This window comes from Meriones unguiculatus, chromosome 1, assembly GCF_030254825.1.
Source record: "Meriones unguiculatus strain TT.TT164.6M chromosome 1, Bangor_MerUng_6.1, whole genome shotgun sequence".
In the NCBI taxonomy this organism is placed as follows: Eukaryota; Metazoa; Chordata; class Mammalia; order Rodentia; family Muridae; genus Meriones; species Meriones unguiculatus.
In genome coordinates, this window is record NC_083349.1 from 110508169 (window position 1) to 110535938 (window position 27770).

The 27770-nt window shown below is 50.7% G+C and overlaps 1 protein-coding gene across 7 annotated transcripts in view; it reads left to right on the forward strand.

Moving 5' to 3' along the window:
* The first annotated feature begins 1145 nt into the window (after positions 1–1145).
* Adcy3 (adenylate cyclase 3) overlaps positions 1146–27770 on the forward strand; it is a 76806-nt gene continuing 50181 nt past the window's right edge. For 4 of the 7 annotated variants that reach the window (XM_060365242.1, XM_060365255.1, XM_021648273.2 and 1 more), the window contains exons 1-2: positions 1209–1340; positions 1702–2554. In XM_060365242.1, coding sequence (XP_060221225.1) covers positions 1880–2554 — 675 coding nt within the window. In that variant the 5' untranslated portion in view covers positions 1209–1340; positions 1702–1879. Of the gene's footprint in view, positions 1341–1701; positions 2555–27770 lie in introns of all 7 variants that reach the window. The other 3 variants (XM_060365253.1, XM_060365244.1, XM_060365250.1) reach the window with 3 other exon arrangements.

A 27770-nucleotide genomic window follows, 5' to 3' on the forward strand; every position in this document is an offset into this window, starting at 1 on the left:
GGGGAGTGTTGGCTGAGGGGGAGGGGTGCACGTGGGAGGGAGGGGCGGGGACGAAGATGACCTTTTCAGACAATATGAGGGACCCCCCTACACAGACAGCAATGGCAGATCAAGTCTCTGATGGACGTATTCCCTCGGTATTGCGACTGTGTGCCTGAAGTTCTAAACAGGCACGCACTTAGGCATGACAAGGCATCCCTAGCCAGCTCCCCCTACCCCACCCCCATGGCTATTTTTCTTCCCTCATCTTCAGCTGCCCCCCCAAACTGATCCCTTAATGGTGAGGACTGTCCTCGGCCCCCTCAACACATTTTCTTCCAAAACAACACCCTTCACGCCTAACAAGGTGTTTTGTCGAATTCAGGGAAAATTTAGGGGCTTAGGAGACTGAAAGAGTCAAGAGGAGCATTTGCGTCTTTAAGGAAGAATTCAAACACGTCTCCACCGGTAGGATGTGCCCCGGAGATCTTCGTGACACAAGGCCTCTTCCAACAACACGTGCGAGCTACCCACCGAGCTACTCCAGTACTCTTTTGTCACCAGGCTAGGCTGCGTGTCCCCTCAAGGAGAGAGCAAGCCCCGCGCTTGACGTCTGGGCTGCAAGGGTGGGCGGAGACACCGAGACGCGGCGCGCCCACTCGGGGAGCGTCCCCCAAACCTCAGCCCGGGCCTCTCCTGTCCCTGGCCAGAAGAAGGGCGGCGAGGTGCCCCGAGCACGCCTCACCTGCAGGGAGGGCACGGCCAGGGCTTTGATCCTCCGTCACACGGCCTGCCCGGGGCAAGGCGTGGGTTCGCTTCGTTCCTTTCCGTCCGCCACCCACCGGGCGTTTCCACGCAGCCGTCGCCCAGGGCTGGGAAGCGGGGGACACCGGGGACAGCGAAGAGCCCCTCCACCTCGCGCCTAGGAGGCGGCGACAAGGCGGGGAGGGGCCGCCCGTCCCCCGGGGCCTGCGGTGCGCGTGGCTCGGTGTGCAGAGCGCGGCGCACGGACCCTGCTGGCTCGCCCTGCGTGCGGGGAGAGGATGCTGGCAGGCTGCCCCGGCCTGGGCCCGCCATCCGCAGCGTGCGCCGCCGCGGTTCCCTGCGCCCGCGGAGGCTGAGCCGCAGCCCCGCGCCTCTCCCGGCCCGAGCCGGGGCCTGACGGCGAGGGGACCAGCGCTCCGGCTCCGGGCGGACCAGCGGGCGCGGTGGCGCGGCGGGAAGCCGCCTGCGGCTCGCTGAAGCCCTCCTGGCCCGGTCCCGCAGCTCCGGTCCGGAGCGCGCGGCTCCCGAGTTCCCGCACAGGTCAGCGCCTGAGCCGGGATCCAGGGCTGGGCTTCCACGAGGCTCCGGAGCCCCAGGTTGGGAAGGGGCTGGATTCTCCCAGGGATGGGTGGGGAAAAGGAAGTAAACAGAAGGAAGATGAGGGAATCCCCAGGACCGCCCCGGCTCCTCCAGGCACGTTTTATTTTCAGCTTGGAGGGATTGGGCCTGGAGGGAATTTAGGTGAGGAAGTCCGGGAGAGAGCGGGGGATGTGAGGGATGGAGAGGTGGCTAGGCCCTTCCAGAAACGAGAGGCAGGAAACCGGGTGTCTGGGGTGGACGGGACTGAGGGTGTGTGGGCGTGCTTGGGAGGCTGTGGGGTTGGAGGCTTGTGTGGCGAGGATCTGTAGGGTGGGTGGCGAGGAAGGAGGCGCTTCTACTTAACCATGTCCTTTTAAGTTGCAGATGATCGGTGCCACCTGTGTCCTGGGAACCCCCTCAGCATTCCCGCCCCGGGTGGACGCCCTTCATCCACAACCAAGAAGGGCCTCCCTGCCTTCCCCAGGTCTTGGGAAGTCCTGCTGAGTGGCTTGACCCGGACTCCTCCCTTCCTCGTCCGAAACAGCCACCAGCCAAGATGCCGAGGAACCAGGGCTTCTCGGATCCCGAGTACTCGGCAGAGTACTCAGCGGAGTACTCGGTCAGCCTGCCCTCTGACCCCGACCGCGGGGTCGGCCGGACCCATGAAATCTCTGTGCGGAACTCGGGGTCCTGCCTGTGCCTGCCTCGCTTCATGCGGCTGACCTTCGTGCCTGAGTCCTTGGAGAACCTCTACCAGACCTATTTCAAAAGGCAGCGCCACGAGACCCTGCTGGTGCTGGTGGTCTTTGCGGCCCTCTTCGACTGCTACGTGGTCGTCATGTGCGCCGTGGTCTTCTCCAGCGATAAGCTGGCGCCCCTCATGGTGGCTGGCGTCGGCCTGGTGGTGGACATCATCCTGTTCGTGCTCTGCAAAAAGGGGCTGCTCCCGGACCGAGTGAGCCGTAGGGTGGTCCCCTACCTGCTGTGGCTGCTCATCTCAGCCCAGATCTTCTCCTACCTGGGCCTGAACTTCTCGCGAGCCCACGCAGCCAGCGACACGGTGGGCTGGCTGGCCTTCTTTGTCTTCTCCTTCTTCATAACGCTGCCCCTCAGCCTCAGCCCCATCGTCATCATCTCTGTGGTCTCCTGTGTTGTGCACACGCTCGTCCTGGGGGTCACTGTGGCCCAGCAGCAGCAAGAGGAGCTGCAAGGGATGCAGCTGCTGAGGGAGGTGAGTCCCACCTTCTTCCCCGTCCTTCCTGTGCCTTCCCTTCTGCTCGAATCTCTCTCAGGTGGGATTGCTCTCAACGCCTGGGGCCTAATGTGTCCTGATCGGCCTTGGGGCCCCAGTTGCTAGTGCAGGAAGGACCACCTGTCTCTCATCCCCTCAAGGGTGTGTACTCCCATGACATCTGGTGCCTATCCTAGAGAAAGTATGCAGGACATTGGGCCTCAGGGCTGTTCGGCCACCTGTTCCTAGTGGAGTGTGTGACTGCACCTTGGAGTCTCGGTGTGAAGACAGTAACAAGGACAGCCTGCCGTTCCATCAGTGACCCAGGTCAAAAGACTTCTTGAGGCAGATTCTGGTCACTTTGGTTCACTCCAGATGGGTTTTGACTTGTGTGAGTTCGGTGTTCTCTCTCAAGCGGGGATTTTGTCTGCCCTGCTTGAGGAAATGGCTGTTACCAAGATCCCAGGGAACGGGTGTGAAAGCTCGTTAGGGTATGTGAGGAGCCGAAAGGAGGGAAGCCGTGACTATCAGACACCTTGCTTCTGCCTTAGAATGTCAGCAGCAGATAAGTGATGCCAGCGAGGGTGGTCTCCCCATAGGAGGCAGGGTGTGGCGTGGAGCCTGGTGCTGGGGTCCTAGTGGGCTGATTCTGCCAGAAGGGATGGGAGGTTCAGGGTCAGCTTTACTAATCTGTGTTCCCACCAAGTGCTAAGAGAGACAGCCGGGCACCCAGAGACTGCAGAAGACGGATGGGCTGTGATTCTGGCCCGAGTTTACCTGGTGATCCCATGAGATGGGAGTCAATGAATTCTGTACCTTCCACTCTTTCACATGATGACCTGAGAGCCAGGAAGTGACTGGTTACAGCCATCATGTACCTTCCAATCTGCTTCCTTCCCCCACTCCCCATACCTCACGGCTTCAGTCTTACCAAAGCCTTTGTCATGGCTTGGGGTTGGAGGCATAGCCTACAGCGGCCCCAGAGGTACGTCTGGTGGCCGGTGAGAGAACTTTGTGGGGCCATTCCATCGTCTCCCAGTTGTTTAGAGGGAAACATGGCTTCTGCTGGGTTTTTAACTTTGTTTCTAGGTCTCGGTCCAATGTTCTTTCTGTTTTCCCATTCTGGGTCAGTTAGGAACCTATTTCAGATTTTTTTTTTTTTTAAAGTTATTCCTTATCTTGAGGCAGGGTCTCACGTAGTCCAAAGTGGCCTTGCTGTAGCCGAGGATGACTCTGACACCGGGTTCCTCTTGCCTTTACCTGCCATGTGACAGGGTCACAGATGTGGGCGACCATGCCAAGTTAAATTAGTTTTCTGCATGGCTCAGCACTAGACTAGAGCCTGTGGGTTTTTTTTCGAGACTGGGTTTCTCTGTGTAACCCTGGCTGTCCTGGGACTCATTCTATAGACCAGGCTGGCCTCGAGCTCACAGAGATCACCTGCTCCTGCCTCCCTGGTGCTGGGATTAAAGGTGTACGCCACCACCGCCCAGCTTTTTTTTTTTTTTTGTCTTCCTGATGCTGGTATTGAACACCTGTCATTGCTGTCATGGTTTCCTGGGTTGGTGGCTTCAGCTTATGTCCCTGCTTGTGGATGGCTCTGTTGTGGGGGAAGATGTCCATAGTCATTGCTGTTGGGATTGGTCAGGATAGGTAGGTCTGGCAGCATTTGGGGCTTGGAGACATATTCTGAATCATTACCTTCCAATAATGAGGACTTCTTCCTTTTTCCTCTTGGCCAGGGCCCCCAGCCTTGAGTACATTTCCCCAGTGAGTTGTTTAGTGAGGAACTAATCAGAAACAAATCAGAGCAGAGAGCACAGGGCCTCTCCCCCACCCCCGCTCCTGACCACACCTGGACCTGCTTGTTGGCAGGAGACATTTTGGGTACAGAAAGCATCTTCTAGTGAAATTGAGCAATCCTGCCCAGAATGCTGAGATGGGGCAGAGCGAGTGTGTGTGTGTGACGACAGAGATTCTAGGTTCAGGGAGAGCAGACTTGAGTGACTGTAGATAGTGTGTCTCCAGGGGGTCAGCAAACCAGTGACCAGATTACAGGAGGAGCTGTTTCCTGGGCGTGGTCCAGGAAGGTTTTCCTGCAGGTTCTTTGGTCGGTGGAGGGACCTGATTCCTGCTTCAGCTCTGTGTGAGGGGGGTGGGGTGGGGCTGGTGTGGTGTCAGCCTATAGATGTGACCAGCCAGGTGTGTGTGGGGGGCAGGAGAGACAGGGTATACGAAGTCCATTTAGAAGGAAGCTGCTGCCAGCCCATGGAAACTGGCCAGCACTGAGCCGTGTCTGGGATATTCCACTCCTCTGCCAGATTCTCTACTTAGGCCTTCTGATTTGGTCTAGGATCATTTGGAGGGTGTTAGCACAGGTGAGGACCTGGGAGAGCAGATAGTCTGGAGGCCCTCAGGTCATAGGATAAGCAGCTGTTGCTCATTGGCAGCAGAAGTGAGGAGAGAGCCCAGGTGTGCTGACTCACCGACCAGGACCCCACCATGGCAGTGGGGGGGAGGGGTGCATATTGTCTCCTTATCCTGAGAGCAGGATCCTGGCTTCTCTTCCTTGTCTCTTGGGGACAAGTCCTCTCTCTGACTGTTTGTGGTCGTCATCCATATCTCAGTAGAAGGCAGAGCGTGTAGCGAGTCATCTTCTTTGGGCCTTGACTTAGCTACTCTGAGGCCCCCCGCTCTGAGGTTTGTGGTGGTACTGCAGGCCTGTGTCAGTCTGGGCCTCATCTTTTCCAGTCAGCAAGAAACTTAACCTGGAGGTTCCTGGAGGAAAACGCTCTAGACAAGGTATGGCCTACAGGGCAGGTCCCTGGAGATCAGTTTTGAACTCAGGATTACTGGTCTTAAAAGAGACCAGGAATGCCAAAAAATAAAATAAAATAAAATAAAAAAAATAAAGAGCCCCAACTGGAAACTGGAAGAAAGGTAAAAATAGTAACTCCAAGAATAAAAATATTAGAGACTGGGAGCATAACTTAGAGGTAGAACATTTGCCTAGCATGCTTGGGGCTCTCTGAATTGGATCCCCAGCCCCCAATAAAATAACATGTACATATATATTTATAAAATAAAATGTACGATAATAAGAATTTTCATGTTCCCAGGGGAACGACCTTGGCATGAAATTGTGCCTGGATCTTGGGATAGAAGGAGGAAAGGAGGCCCAAGGTTACGTCAGGAGCCTGAGATAAGAAGCTGGAGACCCAGCTTTTATAGCACATGTTCCAGAAACTTCTGAGTCACTTGTTTGGGGCCAAAGTGACCTTTCTTTCTTTCTTTCTTTCTTTCTTTCTTTCTTTCTTTCTTTCTTTTTTTTTTTGTGTGTGTGTGTGTGTGTGAGATTTGTTTATTTTTATTTTACATATTTTGGTGTTTTGCCTGCAAGTATGTCTGATCTCCTGGAGTTTCAGACAGCTTTGAGCTGACATGTAGGTGCTGGGAATTGAACCCTGGTCCTCTGAAAGAGCTTAACCATTGAGCCATCTCTCCATCTCCGAAATGTGACTTTTCAAAAGGTGCCTAGTTTCCCAGGCCCACTCAGCAAAGTCTTCCTTCACTTACAGCCTTTCTACGTTGCCTCTCTGGGTACTGTGGGGACCAAGGCCCACAGCGTTGCTGTGGGGACAGGTACCTAGGCCCATCTCCCCTGGGTGTGGAGAAGTGCGTCATTCTTTCACCCTAGTGCTTGCTGCTCCAGCCTGTGGGATGGGAGCTCCCTCGGGAATGAGAAGGGCAGGGGTGTGAGGGCCAGGTGTCCAGGTCCTCCATCAGGCAAACTCCCAAGAATTTTCTCAGACCCCACCTGGGCCCAATTTTCTTCTTCAATTCCTGCCCATGGCTTCCTCCTTTTCTCTCTTCCCCTTGCTTGTTGGCTCTGGCCAGGTCTCTCTCCTGGGTCATGGAGGTGGCTCAGTTTCACGCAGGACACCTGTGGCTCTGGGTGCGTCTTGTGGTTTTGGTTAAGACTGTGAGTAGCACGAGGCAAGCGTTTCCCATGCTTGAGTCTACCGAGGTGCCCACACAGCCATGTCTGTACTTGGCTCTGTGAGAGAAGGCCTAAAGGTCGACCTGGGATTTGTGGCAACCGGACATCTTGTCCTTGGCTCTTCTCAAGGGGCCAGCAAATGGGGGTTCCAGTGAGGAGCCCATGTGCAGGTAGGCGGGTGGCACTGGGATGGTGTCAGGCTTTGTAGGTCAGGTAATGAGAGGATTTTACAGAGGGAAGAGTAGAGCCTTGCAGCCTTTGGGTCTGGGAGAAAGAGGTCAGCTAGGGGTTTCTCAGGCTGTGGTCGGGAGGGTCTAGACCTAGGGCAGACTGGGGAGGAGGACGAATCAGGAAGAGCTGCCAGCCCCCTCATCCGGGTTCTGACATCTCTGCCTATTATAGCACAGCCTGCCCTAATACCCATGGGATGAGGTGAGGAAGCCAAACAGGCAGAGCGCGGAGCAGCAGCTGATGGCTGGGGATGAAGGGAGTGAGACAGGGTGGAAGACGTAGCCAAGGTGGTGATGAGCACTCCCCTGCTTCAGAGGGCCTTGCTCGTACAGGCTTATGTGAGCCTCTGCTGTGTGTCTGAGGTGAATGAGGGCCCGGCAATCTCTGACAAATAGTTTGTAGACTGACTTCACAGCCGGAAGGCTATTTGGGAGCCAAATGTGTATTGCACCCTGGAGGTGACTAGCTCCATCTCACAGATGAGCACACTGAGGCTTAACAAGGTCAGGGGAGGCAGGGAGGGCTAGATTGCTGGAGAGTCACCCGTAAGTGGCATGGAGGGGGTTTGAACCAGGCACCCGGGCCTCCTGCCTGCTGCTTTGATCACCCAAATGCCCTTGTCAAAGAGATGGGAGGCCCTGGAATGTGTTCCCCCTGGGAAGTGCAGGGAGGGGAGAAGCCTGAAACAGAAAGTTCTTTGTGAAGCTGTGGCCAGGTGTATGTGAGAAATGGAGAAGAGTGAGGGCAGTGAGGCCTAGGAGGGTCGGGAGGAGGGCAGTGGATTCAGGCCTGTGCACTTTAGCAAAGAGGAAGCCAGATGTGGGAAGAGGTGCTGGAGACAGACTCGGGAGGAGGCCTACTCCACCTGGGTTTTTGCTCCTGGGCCCAGGGCTCCGCCACTGTCCCAGAGTGAGGGAGTGTCTGCTCCCCCATTTTGAGCAGCATGCTGAGAAGATGAAAGAAAGCCATAGAGCCATGGAACCCAACCGCACTGGCCTGGTTGGAGGATAATGAATTATTGACCACACACATGGTTTGTAGAACCCCTCCCTCAGTCCCTTGTCCCTGCTCACGTTTCTCTGTGGTCTTTTCCGATACTCATCTCTGTGTAAACAGAGCTTCCCTAGTGTGGCATGATGGTTCCCTGGCAGTTTAGGGAACTTCCCCCACATTATTTCATTGACATTTTGTGCTTAGCGTTGGGGTTCCCATGTTTGTGGGGTCCTTGTTTGTTTGTTTGTTTGTTTGTTTTTTAAGATCAGCATTTTGTAGACAGCCAGGGTTTTTCTGGAAGGGAAACTGAAGCTCAGGGCTGGGCCAGCAGTGGGAACCGAAGCTGCTCTGTATGAACACATCTGTGCACACAGCGGCAGGCACACGTACATCCATACCCTCTGTCCTGGGCTTGGTAAATTCTCCGGAGAATCGCTAGGCTTCTTGTTCTTCAGTCTCCCATCCAAACCCTGAACCAGGCCTGACCCTGCTTAGCTTCCACGATTAGATGAGTTTGGCTGTTCAAGGGGGTACAGCCACAGACTTTCCAGTTTGTGTATAACAACAGGTCACACTCAGGTGGTCCGGCCTAGGATAATCGTCCACTCATTCCCCACCTGTGCCCTCACCAGACCATGTACTCATAGGCACAGTTGGGACACACGTACCCCGACAGCGCTCAGGGTGAGGCCCCGCCTGTGTGTGCAGGGTGACCAGCTGGCCACAATGACCCAGCTCCTGCTTGGTACAGCGAGTGAGTATCCTCCCCTGGTCTAGTGCGAAGCTAGCAGGACACCCACACCCTTCAGGCCTTGGCCACTGAGGTCCATAGCAGTGACCCTACTCCCCAGGCTCTGGTTCCCTTCACTGTAATAGAAAGACATTCTCCAAGAAATAAACATGTTTGGACTAACGTTTCACTTTGGGCTTTCTAAGAATTCACTATAGTAGAATGCCCACTTCTGTACAGCCTGCCTGAAGACAGGGCCGCATGTTAGTGTGTCTGAGTCACCCGCTGTCACCCAGCACTTCCAAGAGCTTTGGGGCATCGGTGAACAATAGTTTGCTGTTTCTTGAGGTCCCCTGGGCTGGCTCTGTTCTGATGGCAGTTTTTCTGATGGGCCTGGCACTGTGTGGGGTCACTTCCTTTGGCTGCCAGGCCTGTTTCATTCAGTAGCCCGTGCCTGGCTGATGGTTCTCCTGGCAGGCTGTGCTTTGTTACTGGAGCCTCGATAGCACTGGAGTGCCTCTGAGAGACTTCTGGAGGGTGGGGGTTGGGGGGAGCTCCGTCACAGCACGTGACCTCTGGGAGACCATGGAAGCTCTCGGCTTTTAAAAAGACCATAGTAGCCTTGGTAAATATTGGTCAAAGCGATGGAAGATTGACACAGGTGCAAGAGGGAGGGGACTTTACTCCTTGATGTGAGTGTGATGTGGTACAAGGCATGGGATGTAGCTGTGATAGCTGAGGTTGTCTTAAGCTGCTAGACACTGGAAATATACCAGGGAGAAGAAACTCGATTTTATTTTATTTATTTTAAATTTCATTTCATTTTGTTAATATCACTGTCTGTATGCTTACACACGATGTGTTTGTATGTGCGAGTGTGGGCACACGTGTGCAAGCTACGGTGCACATGTGAAAGTCAGAGGACAACCTTTTGGAAGTCAGTTCTCTCTATTGTGTATTCTGGGGATTGATCTTGGTTCATCTGGCTTGAGCTGCAAATCGCCTTTGCTTGCTAAGCCGTCTTGCGGGCCCAAGGCTCAGATCTGAAGCTGTGAGTCTGTGTGGGATACAGGCTATTCAGTGGCCATGGCATGCTTGGGAAGTAGGAGGCGTGGTCCAGAGTGGGGCCCTGTTCTTCATTCTCATCTGGGAATGATGGTGCACACCTGTGGTCCTGGACCTTGGAGACTGAGCAGGCAGGTTTCAAGTTTAAGGTCAGTCTGGGCTTCGTAGTGACACATTGTCTCCATACAAACCACCCCTCCTCCCACCTCCCAAGATTCTCCATGAGGTCCTCTGTGTAGCTGCTCAGTTTTTTTAAACAGTTTAAGAAGCTGTTTTAAGGTCTGGCATCTGAGTGTTTTGTTGCCCAAATGCGATTGGTTCCCCTGGAGGCTAGAAGAGAGCTCAGACCCCCTGGAACAGGTGTTATGGGTGGTTGTGACCAGCAAGGGGTCCTCTGCAAAAGTAACAAGTGCTCTTAACCACTGAGCCGCCTCCCCATCCCCCAAGGTCTCTTTAACTCTTAGAGTACTGACATATACTCCTCTGCCGCTTGCTGCTAAACATCTTCCCTGGCCCAACTGAGGAGCAGCAACCAAGGAGGGATTTTAGGAGCCTGGGAAATGAGCCATTCCCGTGCCACCGGCCTAGCTTTAATCTGGTCCTGGGGCACAAGTGATTTGCGTAAGATCTCCCAGAAGATCTGCTGAGCAGAGTTGGAGTAGCGGCCATCTCTCCTCCCTTGTTCCTCCAGTGCAGGGAGAAATCTCCACTCCTTTTACCGCTTAACAAATGTTTCGCTAGAGCAGCAAACATTGTTCAGGGTGGAGTGATCTCAAGGCCTGTGCTCACTGAGCCCACAGGCTGTGGAACAGATCCTATCTGCAGGACAATGAAGATGAATTTAGTCTTGCCCATGCTGGGAGGTCCTACACCACTGAGCTGCAGCCTCAGCCTGGGTTTGTCTGTTTGTTTTCCCTGAGACAGGGTCTCACTATGTAGCCCTGGCTGTACTGGAACTCTCTCCGTAGACCAGGCTGGCCTCAAACTTAGAGATCCACCTGCTTTTGCCTCCCAAGTGCTGGGATTCCTGGCATATACCACCATCCTTGGTGCTGGCGCTTCCTCCATGGGAGGCAAACCCTTTAACAACCAAGCTACATCCCCAGCTAAGCAGGGGCTTTATTCTGATGATGGTGGAATTATACTGACGGAATTCAAGGAGGTGATGGACAGGACCGGGTTTGCATGTATATGGATCATGCTGGTGGGTTCAAGCAAGTTCACGGCAGCACAGGAGCCTGCTGTAGTAACGCCAAGATGGAAGCAGGGAGGGATGGAGAAGATGAACTTTGTGTGGCGTGCCTGTGAGACATCCGCTCAGGTATATCCACCGTCTGTGTAACCATCTTGTGGCCTCAAGATCTGGAGCTTAGAAGAAGCCTTCAGACAATCACCAAACTTTTAAGGGGACCTAAAAGAGTGGGAAGGGTGAGGGGCTGCTCAGGGAGAGGGTAGAACCAGGAGAGACCACCTTAAGACCCAGTGCGGGGAAGCAGCCATTGTGTGGAGTCCTCAGTGACAAACTGTCCGTAAACCATTTCTGTGCCTGCTAGGGCCGGGGCTGTCTGGCACAGATGGCCTGTGACAGCCAACTGTCTGATGGCATCTTGTACCCCTGAAAAAGGACAGGGGTGACACTTTGTTGCCTGGTGGAGGCAGGGGCCCATGTGCACTGGTGAATGAGGTGACCTGCACCTTAAAGCTACAGAGCATTGTGTGCGTGCCTGCTTCCCCTTCCTCCTCCTCTCCCCCCAGCCCCACACCTTTGGCCTCCAACTCATCAACCTCCTGCCTCACTTGAGAGCTGAGACTACAGGCTTGTGTCACCATGCCTGGCTAAATTATTAGTCTGTTCCATTTAGTTATGGCAGCCACCCCTCACCTTTGATCTATAAATGAATCAGGCCAAGTTTTTCCCCCCTCTGGAAGAATTATTAAAAGTTTTTCGAGCTATAAACTTCTGTGTAATGTAACAGAATATGACAGCAGGGCCTGTGTTTGCTCATTAATTTTATCCTTCCTATGTTTTTCCTTATGATTGTCATTTATATAGTCCAGCTGTAGGCTTGTTTCTTCTCCTCTCTCCTCCTGGCCGTTTTCTCTCTGGATGCCTTTTCCTCCCTTGGATCATGTTTTCAGCTTCTCCTTCTTCTCCTCCTCCTTCTTCTAGTGGTTCCTAAGGAAGGCACTTTCAGTGGAAATGGCTCTCTCCTGTCTCAGCTCTGCCCTGTAGACAGAGAGGTAAAGGCGGCCTCTGAGGAGGAGTCCCCTTCACCCCACCCTTTCACCTCTGTTGGATTCCTGTGTTTGTTCACATGCCGCTTCAGGGTCGCTTCTCTACACAGTTCGGTGCCAGCTGAGCCGGACGGCGCAGCAGCTGTGGCAGCCACCCCTGGCAGCTTCGTGGCTGGCTCCAGGCGGGCCCCTGGCTTGTCCTGGAGGCCGGACTCTCTTACCCAAGAGGGCCATGCCAAGTTCTTAAGTGACTAGCAGATTGGCTTGGTAACTGTTTTAGTCTGTTTTTCATTCTTATAACAAAACATCCAAGATCTGGTAATTTATGAAGAACAGAGGCATTAATGACTCTAGAAACTGGGACGTATAAGAACATGTTGTCTGGTCAACTTATGGTGAGGACCTTGTGTGGCTTTAACTACTGCCAGAAAGCCAAGCACTGGGGCTGGAGAGATGGCTCAAAGGTTAAGAGCACTGGCTGCTATTCCGAAGGTTCTGAGTTCAATTCCCAGCAACTACATGATGGCTCATAACCATCTATAATGAGTTTTGGTGCTCTTTTCTGGCATGCAGGTGTAAATGCAGGTAGAACACCATATACATAATAAATAATTAAGTCTTTAACAAACAAACAACAACAAAAAAGCCAGGCACTGGGGAGGAAAAATAATAACCTGAGTTTATCATAATTCACTCTTGAGAGAACCAAGAAAGACATTGATTTCTTAAGGGCCCAGACACCCCTTAAAGACTATACTATCCTAGTTAGGTTTCTACCGCTTTTGTAAACACCAAGATTAAAGGCAATCTGGGGAGGAAAGGGTTTATTTTGCCTTGCAGATTATAGTTTATCATTGGGGGAATTCAGAGCAGGAACCTAGAGGCAGGAAAAAGCCATAGGGGAAGGCTGCTTACTGGCTTGAGTCCATGGCTCGCTCAGCTCAGCTGGTTTTCTTGTACAAGCCAGGACGCCTGCTCAGTGGTGACACTACCCACTGGCACACTGGTATTTCCCCATCAGACTTGCCTAATGGAGACATTTTCTTTCTCTCTTTCTTTCTTTCTTCGTTTCTTTCTTTTTCTTTCTTTCTCTTCCTTTCTTCTTTCTTTATGTAGCCTTGGCTGTCCTGGACTCACTTTGTAGATGAGGCTGGCCTTAAGCTTACAGAGATCCGCCTGCCTCTGCTTCCCCGAGTGCTGGGATTACAGGTATGTGCCACTGTGCCTGGCTTGATTGGAGGCATTTTCTCAGTTGAAGTTTTCTCTTTCCATATGACCCTAGTTTGTATCAAGTTGACAACCAAACAGCTCCCCCCACACACACACACACATACACACACACCCAACAACAACAAAAACCCAGCCAGCACACCCACCACTTTTCTCCAACAAAATATGTAGAATCAGGGATCGGCATGAATTTTGGAGGAATAAAACTACATTCAAACTATAGCAGCTGGCAACCTGCTCATGGTAGGGGGACCCTTGGTGAAGGCAGTGGAGTGGAGGCAGGTTCCAATAATACTTCTCTGTGTGTCCCTGGATGCTCTGCCAGCTGTTCTCAACCCCCAGCTGTGGTACTGAATCCTCCGTCCATGTTTAATAAATACCCACATGTCCTTTTTCTAGACACCTCGTCTGTTCCGTTTTATTTGAGACCAGGTCTCTTATAGCCCATGTTGGCCTTGAAGTTGCCACGCAGCCAGTGGATGACCTTGAATTCATGATCCCCCTTCCTCCACGTCCTGAGCACAGAGATTACAGGTGTGCAGCAGCATACCTGGCTCCGAATGGCCTTCGAATCCGGATCCCAGCATCCACGTAACAGGCTAGGGGCTGTCTTGAACATGGCTCTGTAGGCCGGGGAAGACAGGATGGTTGGCAGCTTGATGGTTTCCAGCCTAGGTCAAGGTTCAGTTAGAGACCCCCACATCAAGGGAATGAGGTGGCCTGTGATCAAGCAGGACACCTGGTGCCCTGGCCTCAGTGTGCACAGGTGTGTGCCTGCACACACACACATAAGCATTGGCCCACACAAAAGTGGAAACAAAGCAAAAGAATAGCAACAACATAATTCCCTCCAAATGGGCATCTTCACAGTTATTGAACATTTCAAAGTAGTAATTCAGAACAATCAAATGCTAGCTGGAGCGATTGTGGCTTTGTTTGCTAGGTGTGGCTTCTGACGATTGCCTCTTAACAGTCCAGGGAAGCCTGTAGCCCTCAGTGCAGGCATCGGGCGCAGGAGGTAAAAGACAATGGAGGCAGCTACCATTGTTTTTAATATTTGGACTTATTTTTTTGCTGTTATTATTTTACAGTTTATTCACTTTGTATCCCAGTTGTAACCCCCTCCCCTGTCTCCTTCCAGTCCCACCCCCCCTCTTGACCCTAGCCTATCAGGTCCCATCAGGACTGCCTGGATCCTCTTCCTTTGTGGGCTGGCTAGGTCGCCCCACCAGGGAGAAGTGATCAAGGAGCAGGCAACCAAGTTTATGTCAGAGACTGTCTCTTCTCCACTTACTAGAGGACCCACATGGAGGACTGAGCTGTCTATGGGCTACATCTGAGCAGGGGGGTCTATGTCCTCTCTATGCATGGTCTTTGGTTGATGCATCAGTCTCTGTAGACCCTCCAGGACCCAGCTTTTTTGGTTTTGTTGCTGTCCTTGTGGAGATCATGTCCTCTCTAGGTCCTATCTCCCCCTTCTTCCACAAGACTCTCTATGCTCCATTTTTTTTTTTTCCCCTAGAGAAAGGAGGCTCTTTCCAAGCTGTCCAGGAGGACAAAGGACAGTGTACTTCTGATGCGGGGGCCCCACTTTCTTTCTTTTCATTTTATTTTCGAGCAGGGGGCTAGGAGGAGACTAGGGAAGGCCTCAGGTATGACATGGAGGAAGACCAAGAGAGCCCTTCTGTTAGGTGAGCTCTCTTGGCTCCTTGATGTATAATAAAAGCAGCCTGGCTGCAGATGGGGAGCATCGTCGGGCATGTAGGCTGGGGACACTCCCATGGGTTCTCGGGGGCCTTGCTTTATTTCCCCGTGCTCGACCATCCTATCCTACCCCTGGGAATTGTGATGTGCAGTCCCTGAAGCTTATCGTTGGGCAGTGGTGAAGAGCGGATCCTGGGACTCACTGTTGGACTTGGTCTCCTCTGCGCAGCCTCTGACATATCTTGTTGTCCTTGCTTCTGTGTTTCTTGGGACTCGTTGGCCGTCCTCACAGCCCACATCTCCGAAGATGCTAAAGTGCTCTGGAATCACGCTCCCTCTGTAGACCAGGCTGGACTCGAACTCAGAGATTCACCTGCCTCTGCCTCTCAGATGCTGGGATTAAAGGTGTGCGCCAACATGCCCAGCTGAAAATCACACTCACATAAGTCTTTAAAGCTGTAGGCCTCCCCACAGCGTGTCCCTCAGCCCTCTAGTCTCCTCTGTGAGGTGCTTGTCCCTGTCCATGGTATTTTATAGCCAAGAAAGCGGAGGTGGACAGCGGCAGGGAACACTGTCCCCAGGCTCACAGGGCAGTGGGTATGGTAGGTCTGGTCTCAAGGCCAAGTTTTCTAGGTTCGGATGCAACCCAAAAGGCTTCTTCCCTAAGGGTGCACAAGTTGATGACTGTGCAAGTTTGAATTATGGTAGCAGTGACTGCGTAGTTGCGTGTCAGAGCGCGTGGTGTCATATTTAAGAGAGAAGAAGACGAACACGGGTGGTGTGGATGGTGTCGTGGGGCCTGGTGAGAGCTCTGGTGTCTTTGTGGAGCCTGGGTGGGGGGAGTTGACTGAGGAGGGTGTGGTGGTGTGGATGGTGTTGTGGGGCCTGGTGAGAGCTGTGGCGTCTTTGTGGAGCCTGGGTGGGGGAGTTGGCTGAGGAGGGCGTGGTGGGGCTCTTATGGCCGCGGCAGAGTTCCGTATGTGTTTTTGATTGGGAATATAGATACACAGCATCCCACGGCTGTCAACACCCATCAAAGGTATACACTTAAAATGGCTGCAGCCTAAGGCTCAGTGAAGGGCATGAAAAGGCAGTAAAATCCAAGAGGGGCGCGCACACACACACATATACATACACACATACACACATACGTGTGGAGGCCAGAGTTACCCTCAAGATGCCTTCTTCAATCACTTTCTGTGTTAGGGTTGGGTAGGGTCTCTCACTGAACCCAGAACTTGTCGATTCGGCTAGAGTGTCTGGCCAGTGAGCCACTGGGCCACTCTTGGTTTCTTGATGTATAAAAAACAAAACCAAAAACAAAACAAAACAAAAGACCCCAACGTGTTCTGGCCAGCAAGCCCTGTCTCTGCGGTGCTGGGCTACAAGCCTGTAAGCCATCTTCTTCCAGCCCTGGTGTGCTGTGTGTGAACACTCTGATGGTGCGGACAGCTCTGGGATGCTGTGCGGCTCTATTCCCGGTCAGAAGCAGACAGAGAACTCCGCCATCACCACACGTGTCCTGCTGTGCCCCGTGCACCTCTGCGTTCTGGCCGTGAGTGCTGGGAATCTGGAGTTAGGTCCTCACCGTAACACTTACCTCACTGAGTGAGCTATAGCAGGAAGGTAGTTTATTTCATAAGCTACTTCAACTCATTGTGTGTGTGTGTGTGTGTGTGTGTGTGTGTGCGCGCGCGCGGAAGGATATCGCACAGGGTGACATTTTCTATTCGTGTTATCACATGTGACTCAACAGGTGTCGGGTTTGGGGACATTTTGGGCTTCAGATTTTTGGATTAGGGAAACTCAGTCCTGTGCTGGGGCTGGTTTTCTTCATGAGAAGAATCTAGCACCCTTTGCATCTAGCACGTGTTGCCTGCAATTTCAAATTTCCATAAAACTAAGTCACGTAGGGCTGGAGAACTGGCTCGGTCGTTCAAGAACACTTGTTCTTTCAAATGACATGAGTTCCGTTCCTAGCACCCAGTGTGACAGCTCTCTCCAGCCTGGAACTGCAGTCCCAGGAGACCCGGCGCCCTCCTCTGGCCTCTCCAGGTACCAGGCACACATGTGGCACACAGGCAGGCGAAACACGCGCACACACAAAATGATAAACCTAAAAACGTTTTTCTGAAAGAATTAAGTCAGTTGGAAATAACCAGTACAGAAGCCTCCTAGATATTTGTGATGCTCTTTTTTAATTTTTGATCAGTTTCCAGTTGTTTTTGTTGTTGACCACCGGTTTACTAGCATTCTCTTTCAGCTGCTCGTTTTGGACATTTCCAACACCCTTTTCTCAGAAACAACAACCGCCTGGTGTATTTCGTCTGTTTAGCTTCTATTTTACTGTAAGAATATAATGCCCTGAACAGCTTGCATATACAGACTTGCTACTAAATCCTAATTATTCTTAGGAAGCCCTTGAAGAGCTGGAGCGGAAGCGAATGCCTGCATTCTAGAGAGGCTCCTACAAACTTACGTGTGAAGTCAGGAAGTGTATAGGGGTGATCTTGACCCGTCTGGTGTATTGGTCCTTTAGACATGGCAGTGGCCTGGGTTCCTGCCTGTTTTTACTGAACCTTCTCTTCCCTCTTAGCTCCCATTCCTGCCCTGGATCAGCCTCAGGAGGTATCAGGTGCCAGCCTCTTGTTTTATATCCAGTGTTGAATTCAGGCATCTTGCTTTGCCCTGGTTTCCTCGCTAACCCAGCCCACCTTAGATGTTATAGTTTTGGAGCTTTACCCCTTCCCGGGCCCCTATGGTCTCCAGACCTGGGAACCCCTGTTGTTTGGCTTTCAGTTCCCACTTGCTCTCAGTCTGTCCTACCTGTGTCAGGATGTAGTTACTTAGAAGCTTCAGTTCTAGAGTGAGAGATCTAAGATGGGGGATGCTTCCTGCTCCTGGCTGGCGGGCTTTACTGGAGGAATGATAATCTGTGGAGAAGCTCTGTGATGGTGGCTGTCTTCTGCCTACTGTGTTGCGCTGCATGAGGTGGAGACACTGAGAGACCTCCCAGAGACGGAGACCCCCAGGGCTGCCTGCTGACAGTCCAGGGCCATGTCCCTCTGCAGTCTACGTGCCCCTTATGCCTCCTCCATTCCTGTTGCTTCTCTGTCCCCATCTTCCTGTGGGGACAGCAAAGGTCGGCCTAATTGGTGCCCGACATATCCCCTTTCCAGATCCCCACTTCTGTTAGAGAGCTGCCGTGGCTGATGTTAAATTTAGAATGTGTAATTTCATTTGTATGTCTTGTGATGGACATTGATTTTTCTATTTGCTTAAGGATCTTTTTCTTCCGTCAAACTCATGTGCTGCTGGAGCCAGGCTTGCACAAGCTTCTGCTGGAAACAGAGAGCTGAGTCTCTGCCTGCAAGGGAAGCCCTGCCTCCTGTTATGACTTCCTTAAAGTTTAAAGCTGGGGATGCAGCTCAGTTAGAAGAGTGCTTGCCTGGCACGCACAAGGTCATGAGTTCAATCCCCAGCACCACATAAATCGGATGTGGTAGTGCATGCCTGCAATCCCAGCACACGGGGAGTGGAGGCCAAAAGTTCAGGGTTATCCTCAGCTATATAGTGAGTTGGAGTGCAGCTAGGACTGTTTATTATTATCTGGATGCTGGCCTGGTTCAGTGAACTCACTCCCTAAATGACTGGTTAAATATAAAATTGTTAGGCTGACCTACATGAACCTGTCTATATCCAATCAATCACTTTCAGTTTGTCAAAAGTGCAGGCTTATTTTATGTGGTTCAGTCCGGTATAGAGAAAACTTGGAAATCCTGGAAGATATTATACCATATTATAGATATTTAATATACTTGTAATATTATCCTTCAAGGTTAGCTACTGTTAGCATTGGGCCCATGTTACTAATGGGAATACGCATTTTCTTCTAAATTGTGCACATACTTGTGGTAAGAAGCTAATTCAAGGGAAGGTGGGCGGGACTGGGAGGAGATGAGGGAGGGGGCTGCAGCGGGGGTGCAGAGTGAATAAATCGTAATAAATTAAAAAATTTTTAAAAAGAATTCTACAAGATTAAAAAAAAAGCTAATTTAACTTAGGCACAGGTATAAAGGATAAAAATGAAATTTCTCCTTCCCTCCCAGCTCTCTGGAGAAAGGACACTGGCCTGCTGCGACCTCAGTGTCTCCAGGGAAGTGACACAATTTGTTGTACTAAGTGAACAAGAGCAAAGTTTACTCCGCAACCAAAAGCAGCTCCCACCAGGGACTCGGGCTAAGGCCATCCTGTCTTGCACTGGCCACTTTGGCAGTAGCGAGGACTGGGAATCAGGGCTACTGACACTCCCTCTGGCATCAGAAAGTCACTTCTCTTGGTTCTGCTCTCTAGCTCAATGGTGTTGCACAGACCCCTGTTCTCAGGCCGGTCCTCCAGGCAACGGCAGCATAGGCACAAGATCCACTTAGGCAGCTGGAGAGCCCTAGCCCCTCCCATCTCCAAATCCACTCAGACAGAATGCAGTGTAGTCCACTGTGGTGGAAACACATGGTAGAGGTATAAGTTACTGAGTGAGGCTGTCCGGCTCACCAGAAGCCTTTATTCACTGGCCTTACACAGTCTTTACCACAACCCTCTGAGGCCCGACACTGTCCTCACTGTCACTGTGGCCAGGATCACAGCCCTTGCAGTGACGGAGCTAGCTTTCGAGTCAGATGGTCTAGCCCCAGGTTACTCAGGATGTCCCCTGTTCATCTACCCTTCACTGTGAAGATGGGGACCCACGCTCAGCAAGGTCAAGTGGGGTATCCAGGACCCTGGCACCCACAGAGGCTGAGTGTGAATGCACCTCCCATTTACTGACAAACAGCTAAGAAACATTAAAAAAAAAAAAATGGCCAGGTGTGGTGGCACACACCTTTATAAGCAGCCCTCGGGAGGCAGGGGCAGGCAGATCTCTGTGAGTTTGAGGCCAGCCTGGTCTACAGAGCGAGTCCAGGACAGCCAAGGCTACACAGAGAAACCCTGTCTTGAAAAACAAAAACAAAAAAACGGACAGAAGTTCTGAGGCCAGTTCTGCTGGAATGCCTTTTCTGGACAATGTCCTTATTCTGTGGGCTAGAATTAACTTTTCCTTCCCTAAACTTTGTCTAAAATATAAAAAAACGTAGGGGCTGGGGCGATGGCTTAGTGGATAAAGAGTCTGAATCTGCACTCACCTACAAAGCTGGCTATGGCAGCGTGTGATGGTAACCTTAGCACTGTGGGGTACAGGCAGGAAGGGCCTCTGAGCTCACTGGCCAGGCAGTCTACTGTAACGGCAGGCTTCGGGTTCAGTGAGAGCCTGTCCCCTGGATGCACACGCCTGGCTACGCACCCTCAGATGAGTGTGTGCCGTGCACATACACGACACATGGGTACGGAACAAAAAAGTGACACAGCCCGATCTAGTTGAGCAAAAACTGATGAAACTGAAAGAATGGTTGAATCTGTGACTGTATTTGGAGAATGTCGGAACTCCTCAGTTACTGGTGGGAACAAGCTGAAATTAACATCTGTTGGTTACGCACAGGGAGCACGTGAGCAAACTGAACCGTTAGCTGCGCTGACCCACGGCTCCAGCGCTCGTGGCTAACAACTGCAGCATGCAGGCTTTCCAGAGGCTCTGACAAGCTCACGGGTGTGTCTGCCAAAGCACTACAGCACGGCACAGTGCACGTCTACTTTAAACGTTAAAAAAAAAAAAAATAGCGAGGCCTGGAGAGATGGCTCAGCGGTTAAGAACACTGGCTGCTCTCCCAGAGGACCCGGGTTCAGTTCCCAGCACCCACAGGGTGGCTCACAACTGTCTGTAACTCCTGTTCCAGGGGATCCAACACTCTCTTCTGGCCTCCGAGAGTATTGCACACATGTGGTACACAGACATACACACAGGCAAAACACTCCTGCACATAATAAAAATAAATCTTTTGAAAGACCCATAACACACACATACAAAAAAAACCCACAATTGTATAAATCATGTCACATGCAAACATGTGGAAGACACAAGTACGTCTGTCCTTCTTGCCACCCATTTGCATATACTATCCCAGATACCACCGTGACAGTGAATTCTGGTCTAGAATTGTGCAAGGTCCAGAACAAACCCCAAATAAACACCCTTATCTGCAGCTAGGCCGGGCTGCACACTGTCCCCAGAGGCCATGCTCTGAGCACAGTCGGACTTGTTTAAATGCGGAGAGAATGTGGGAGAGTTCTCAAAAACATGCACAGCAATGAGTTTCCTCCTCCTCCTCCTCACTCAGGGAGCCTCCCTGAACTAGCCAGCCACTCGGTGCTGAAATTGGTGGCACCCAGAGAAAGGGGAGATGGGAGAGGTCCTGGATCGTGGCTTGCTTTCCTTCCCCACTCATCAGTGAGCAGAATCTGCAGGGTGTCAGCAGAGTGTACGTGTCAGAGGGAGGCAGAGACGGCCGCACTATGGAACAGCTCCGATGTGTCGCTGAGAAAGAAGTGTGTGTGTGTTCGTGGGGTCTGTGCAGCTGATTGTATCATTTCTGTGGTTCTAAACATGAATTAATGCTCATACGTGTGCGTTGAAAATGGGCATTGTGAAATATAAAGACAGATGTTAAGTCTCTGCTAACAGCTAAAAACTGTTTCTTTCTCAGCGTGAGAGTAGGTAGCAGTCCCTCCCTGGCATGTTGAAAAATCATGGAAGAGAAGACAAAGTTTTAATTTATTTTAATTTTGGTGTGTGAAGTGGTTGTTTTTGTTTTATTTTGCTTTTTTTGAGACAGAGTTTCTCTGTGTAGAGCTGGCTGTCCTGAAACTCGCTCTGTAGATCAGGCTGGCCCCAAATTTGGAGATCCACTGCCCCCCTTCCCCCCGCCAAGATTAATCCCCACTGGGATTAAGGGTGTATACCACCACCATCCAGCCCCGTGTGTGTGTGTGTGTGTGTGTGTGTGTGTGTGTGTGTGTTTCAAATAAGCTGAAAAGGTACATGATTAATATAAAAGATAAAAATGTATTTTATGTGCTAACAAGATCTATTGGAGAATTTTCTTTTAAAAAATCCATTTAAAGTAACATGCCCAACTATGAAATACTTAAAAGCTATATTTGGCAGACTATAGCTTTTAAGAATTCTATAGCAGAAAGTATAAAATGGCCAGCTGTAGTGGCACAGACCTTTGATCCCAGCGCCGAGGAGGCAGACTCAGGTGGATCTCTGTGCATTCGAAGCCAACCTGGTCCACAAAGGGAGTTCTAGACAACCAAGGTTATACAGAAAAACCCTGTCTTAAAAAACAAAGCAAAGCAAAACAAACAAACACAGTATAAAATGCTGGTGAAGAAAAGAGAATGTAGTGGCCACAGATAAGAGTAATTCATATTGGAAGCACATTCATTTTCAAAGTTGCAGACTGAATTCAATCCAAATCTATTAAAATTTCTATAGAAATTAATTAGATGATTACAGCATGTATGTGGATACATAGATTACAAAGGACTACAGTTCTTCATTTTGAGATTAATTAATCTCAAGTTATATTAATCAAGAGTGCAGTATCATCCTGAAAATAAACACATTAAGAACTTTGGAGAGAGTCCAGAAATCACTTCACACATATATGCTCTGTTCATTTTCACGGAAGTGCATGGTAATTCAATGGGGAAAGAGTAGTTTTTTTAAAAAAATGTTAGATTAATCTGTACACATACACCCAACCACACCCACACCCTCATCCAAATAGAAAATGTAGATTGAAGTGAATCCTAGTACAATTAAGATATAACACATCACCAGGAGTGGTGGCATACGGCTGTAATCCCAGCACTTGGGAGGCAGAGGCAGGTGCATTTCTGTGAGTTGGAGGCCAGCAAGCGGCGTTCCAGGATAGCCGGGGCTACACAGAGAAACCCTCTCTTGGAAAACTGTAAGACATCTAGAAGAAAACAGGAGATCCTCTTAGACTCTGGCTCCCTCCCTCCCTGTGCTTCATGCCATGAGGGACCTCAGGGAAGGGGGAAGAGATAGAGTCTGTGTAGCTCAGAAGCCTCTACTCCTTCCTCAGCATCACGCCACCTCCTTCCTTTTGCAGGCAAGAGGAAGGCCTGCTGAGGGGTGGCCTGATGGTTAATTAAGTGCTGCAGGCATCAGGCAGCCACTGCGGGCTGTCAGCCCGGGCATGTGGCTTCAGTAGTTGATGGCCCTGTCGTTAGGGGCTTGCTGGTGTAAGGTAGGCATTGGAGATGGGACAGAAAATCAGATCTGGGGTGGGGAAGCATGACAGATTCGTCTCAGAAGGATTACAAGGTGGGGAGGGAGGAAAAGAGGAAAGACATCATAATAATTATGTATCTGCATGTATGTGTCTGGGTGTGAGTTTGTGGTGTGTGCATGTGAGTGCAAGTGCCCTTGGAAGCCAGAGACGTTGGATCTCCCTGGAGTTGGAGTTGTATATGGTTGTGAACTGCCCAGCATGGATACTGGGAACCAAACTTGGGTCCTCTATGAGAGCAGTACAGGACTTTAACCACTGAACCCTATCTTAATTGAAAAAACAAAACAAGACATATGTGTGCCTGGGCCTGTGTGCCATAGCGTATGTGTAGCCATCAGAGGACTGACAAAAATCTATTCTTTCCTTCCACCATGTGGGTTCTAGGAGTCAAACTCAGGTGTCAGGCTTGGTAGCACTGACCACTGAGCCATCTCACCAGCATCCTTTTAAAAATTATTAATAATTTATATTATTCTACAACAATAATCCCCATTAAAAGCCACCCACATATCTAAAACTATACATGTATGTTGACTATCTTCACATAAGAAGTATTTAGAATTTCCTTAGTTTTTCCCCAATTCCTGAGCTTCTAAAACTACAAAGCAAATTTTGAGTGTGTGATTTTCTTTCTGTGTTTAGATCTGCGTGATTTAAGTAGCCCAGATCTCTCAGTACATAGATGTCTGTCATATCTGCCTGCCTATCTATCTATCTATCTAATATCTTCATTTGAATTTTATTAATTTGCATAATGAAGGGAATGGCAGCCTGTCGTAACCCACGAGAGTTCACTGACCTCGTACATGTTTCCTTCCCAGCTTTGGAACTATAGTACCCAGAAATGATAAAACAGCTCCCAGAACTCTAGCATTAATTGCTGGCTGTCTTTCTTCATACATGATACTTAAATATGAGACAGATTATGTTTTCCTTATTTTGACTTTAAGCAGCTCCACTTCATTCTAATCCTCTGTCAGCTTTGCTTTCTAGTCTCTCCTCTCTCTCTTTCTGTTTTTAGAGACAGGGTTTCTCTGTGTAACCCTGGCTGTCCTGGACTCACTTTTTAAACCAGGCTAGCCTCCAACTCACAGAGATCCACCTGTTTCTGGCTCCGAAGTGCTGAGATTTAAGGTGTGGGCCACATGCCTGGCTCAGCTCTGCTCTCTAAAAAAGAAATCCTATGCTGAAATGGGGGATGGTGATTGGCCTGTCAATATGGGTAAGGTCACCTGGAGTTTCCTGGTTTCATAAAGCAGAGCAGAGAGCAACAGGTGGACTCTGTGCCCAGGCCTTGTCCGAGCATCCTAGCAAGTTCTCCATTGCTAGTCTCTTGCAGCATGTGGCTGGAGGTGAGGTGTATGCAGTGAAAATGGTGACATAGTTTTTGGCATACTCGATGGACTACATGTGGAGGCCATGGAGGGAGAAATTTGCTGGGAGCAGTTTAAGGTGATCAGCTCTGAAACCTGGAGGTCCTGGTTGGGGTAGAGGGTGGAGGGTCTCCCCAATAGGAGTAGATTTCTATGGTGGAGTCTCTATTCTGGCAGGGCCTCCGTGTGCTTGCTGGTGATCAGGGGTCCCAGGGAATGGAACTGTGGGTAATTACAAATAGCACTCACTTTCCTATATTGTTTCTTTACAAGGGAACTGACTACAGATTCATTCCAGAAAGATTGCAGGGGGGGGGTAGTCCAGGGAGGAGGGCAGGAGAAGGGAAAGAGGGGAGGAGGAAAGAAAGGAAGCTGGTCCTGACATCCTCCCTTTTCTGCACAAGATGGCCCCTGGGGTGTTTCATTTCCCTTGGCCCATTTCATTCCCATGAGAGTGTGGTGAACGTGGTTCTGGGTTCAGACCTATGTTCCTCACAGCCATTTCAGTGCACATGTGTCTCCATACGATAAATGTAGAATCCAGGGAGAGAGTGCTTGCTCAGGGCTGGGGGTGTGGCCCTGAAGGCTCTGGACACAGCAAGCATTTAGCTATATCTGGAGGAAGGGGAGAGCTATGGCCAGCTTGGGGAGCTGCGTGTCTCACATTGGGGTGAGAAGTGTGTGTGTTTGCTGAGTGAAAAATGAAGACATGCCTGCTCCTAGCTATGGTCAAAGAGGAAGTTTTAGTGTAGGTACGAGGGAGAGAACAGCCAGAGGCATCAGGAAGGGTCTAGACTGAATTGGGCTCCTGAGTGGAGGTAGGGGAGAGAGAGAAAGGAGAAAGGAGAGACAGGACCAAGAGGCCAATAAAGGAACCAGGAGCCAAGACAGGCATAGGCAAAATGGCGGAGGTTATATAGGAGAAAAGAGAAGCTGGTGGAAGCGGGGAGAAGCTCAGGGTCTGGAGAGGTTTAAGAAATGGGGGTCGTAGCCCATGGCAGTTCAGTATCCAAGTGGGTACCCTAGTGATGGGAACAGGGACTGCGCCTGACATGAACTCAGTGGCTGGCTCTTTGACATACCCCCCAACCCCCGAGGGAGGAGCAGCCTAGCTAGCCCACAGAGGAGAACATTGCCGCCAGTCCTGATAAGACCTGATAAGCTAGGGTCAGATGGAAGGGGAGGAGGACCTCCCCTATCAGTGGACTTAGAGAGGGGCAGGGAGGAGATGAGGGAGGGAGGGAGGCAGGGAGGGTAGGACGGGGAGGGAATGAGGGAGGGTCTACAGCTGGGATACAAAGCAAATAAACTGTAATTAATATAAAAAATAAAAATTTAGTTAAAAAGAAAAAGAAAAAAAGGAATGGGCTGGGAGTGGTGGTTGTGTCAGCCAGGATGACTCTGCAACAGTAGCTTGTGAGTAGGGACAGAGGGAACCTAAGACCTTGATATGCTAATTTGGGCACCACAGGCGTAGAGACAGCCATATGTTCCTTTCGCCAGAGATAATAAGTAGCAACTATCTTCTTAAGTCCATGCGGTGACGCTGGCATTTGTCTAAATGCCAGACTCTGGGCAAGGGAAATTTCTTGAGGCCTAATATTTACCTGCTGTTTTATAACTGTGGGGTAGCACGCCCTTCCCTCTTTTCCTCCTGCCCGTGGTGTTTACTCACTGTCTAGTGGGTGGCTGTGTCAGATGTTTGCCCGGCGCTGGGTAGCCAGTGAGGACTGTGCAGATGTCCCCTGCCTTAGCGAGCTTACACTGTGAGAGACAGACGTCCATGCGACTAGAAGGCAAACCTTTTTAAAGATAGTAATACCAGCCTGGGCTTCAGGGGGCAGAGCGAAGCCTTCGCGTGTTATGGAGAGAGCTGAGAGGGTGCCTCCCAGAAACCTTGGTAGAAAAGTCTGAGAGATCTTCAATTATGGATGCTAACACGTAGAGCTCAAGGGTCCGGCGGGGTGGATCGGCAAGACCAGAGAGAAACCGGAGAGACCAGTGTTTTCCAAGCCTTATGGGAGGAAAAGGTTTGGGGTAGGTGTTGACAGGAGGAGTAACAAAGAGACCTGGAGAATCTTGACCTGGGAACCCAGATAGTGCAAATGGGCTGCTCACTGCAAGTATGGAGCAGCTCCCGTGAGGCAGGGGCCCACGCTGAACCATTTCCTGTGGTCGGCCAGGTTTTACCGAGGCTTGTTCCTGCTGGATGCTGTGTCTAGTCAGGTGGGGCAGTCAGGTAGAAGAGTTGTGTCTTCATTCCTCAGATCACAGAAATGGGCCCTCAGGTTGACACTGGATCAAGACACTGGCCTCAGACACTTGGAGATTCACTTTGGTTTAAAGTAGTACTTTCTACCCGTGAGCTTCTGGGTGGCTTTTAAACCATACAGTGTCTGGACTTTTGATTTCACTGTTTTGGGGTATTGCCTGGCTTATCGTACCCCCATGGTGCTAACATGTAGTTAAACTGGGATCTGCTGAGGAAGGGCGAGGTGGGCATATGCAGGTGGCCCTAAATCAAGACAGTGCTGGCTGAAGGATGGGGCGTAGGACAGATGGAATGTGTCATGTGACTGAGACTACACATTGAGAAGACCGGTCTGTGACAGAGCAAGGAGGAGATGACTTAACATCTGGATTTAAACCTGGGAACAGAATTACATGCATGAGAAAGTGTGAATCGATGGAATATCTCAGGGACAGCTCTGGATATGTGAAGAAGCAGGGCAGAGAGGAGCCGGTGGTAGGCGGTACCTCAGCTTGAGGTAGGGACCAGCCATGTCATTGTTAGAAAACGACAGCGAAGACTTTAATCCCTGCACTCCAGAGTCAGAAGCAGCAGATCTCTGGAAATTCAAGGCCAGCCTGGTCTACAGAGCAAGTTCCAGGACATCGAGGGCTACAGAGAAACTTGTCTCAAGTACCCCACCACCACCACTAAAATAAATAAATAAATAAAGTCACTAGAAAATGACAGCTTTGAGCCAGGTGGTGGAGATGCATGTATGCTCAGGAGGCAGAGGCAGGCAGATCTCTGTGAATTTGAGGCCTGCCTGGTCTACAGAGAAGGTTCCAGAACAGCCAGGGCTGTGCAGAGAAAGCCTGTCTTACACAAAACAAAACAAAACCCAAACAAATAAACAACAAACGGAAAGAAAGAAAAGCAAACAGACAGCTAATGAGTGGATATGGGACAGCCTAAAGCATCCATCCCAAGGCTTTTGTTTAGAGTAGCAGGACGGCTGGGTGGCCTTTGCTTTGTTGTAATGTACTACTCTACCTTGTGCAGAGGTTGTAGGGAGAGGCAATAATTCAGTTCCTGGGACTTAGCAGGCCTGAGGGGAACCCCTCTTTTTGTTTCCTTGAATTTTTGAGATGGGCTGTGCCCATGTAGCCT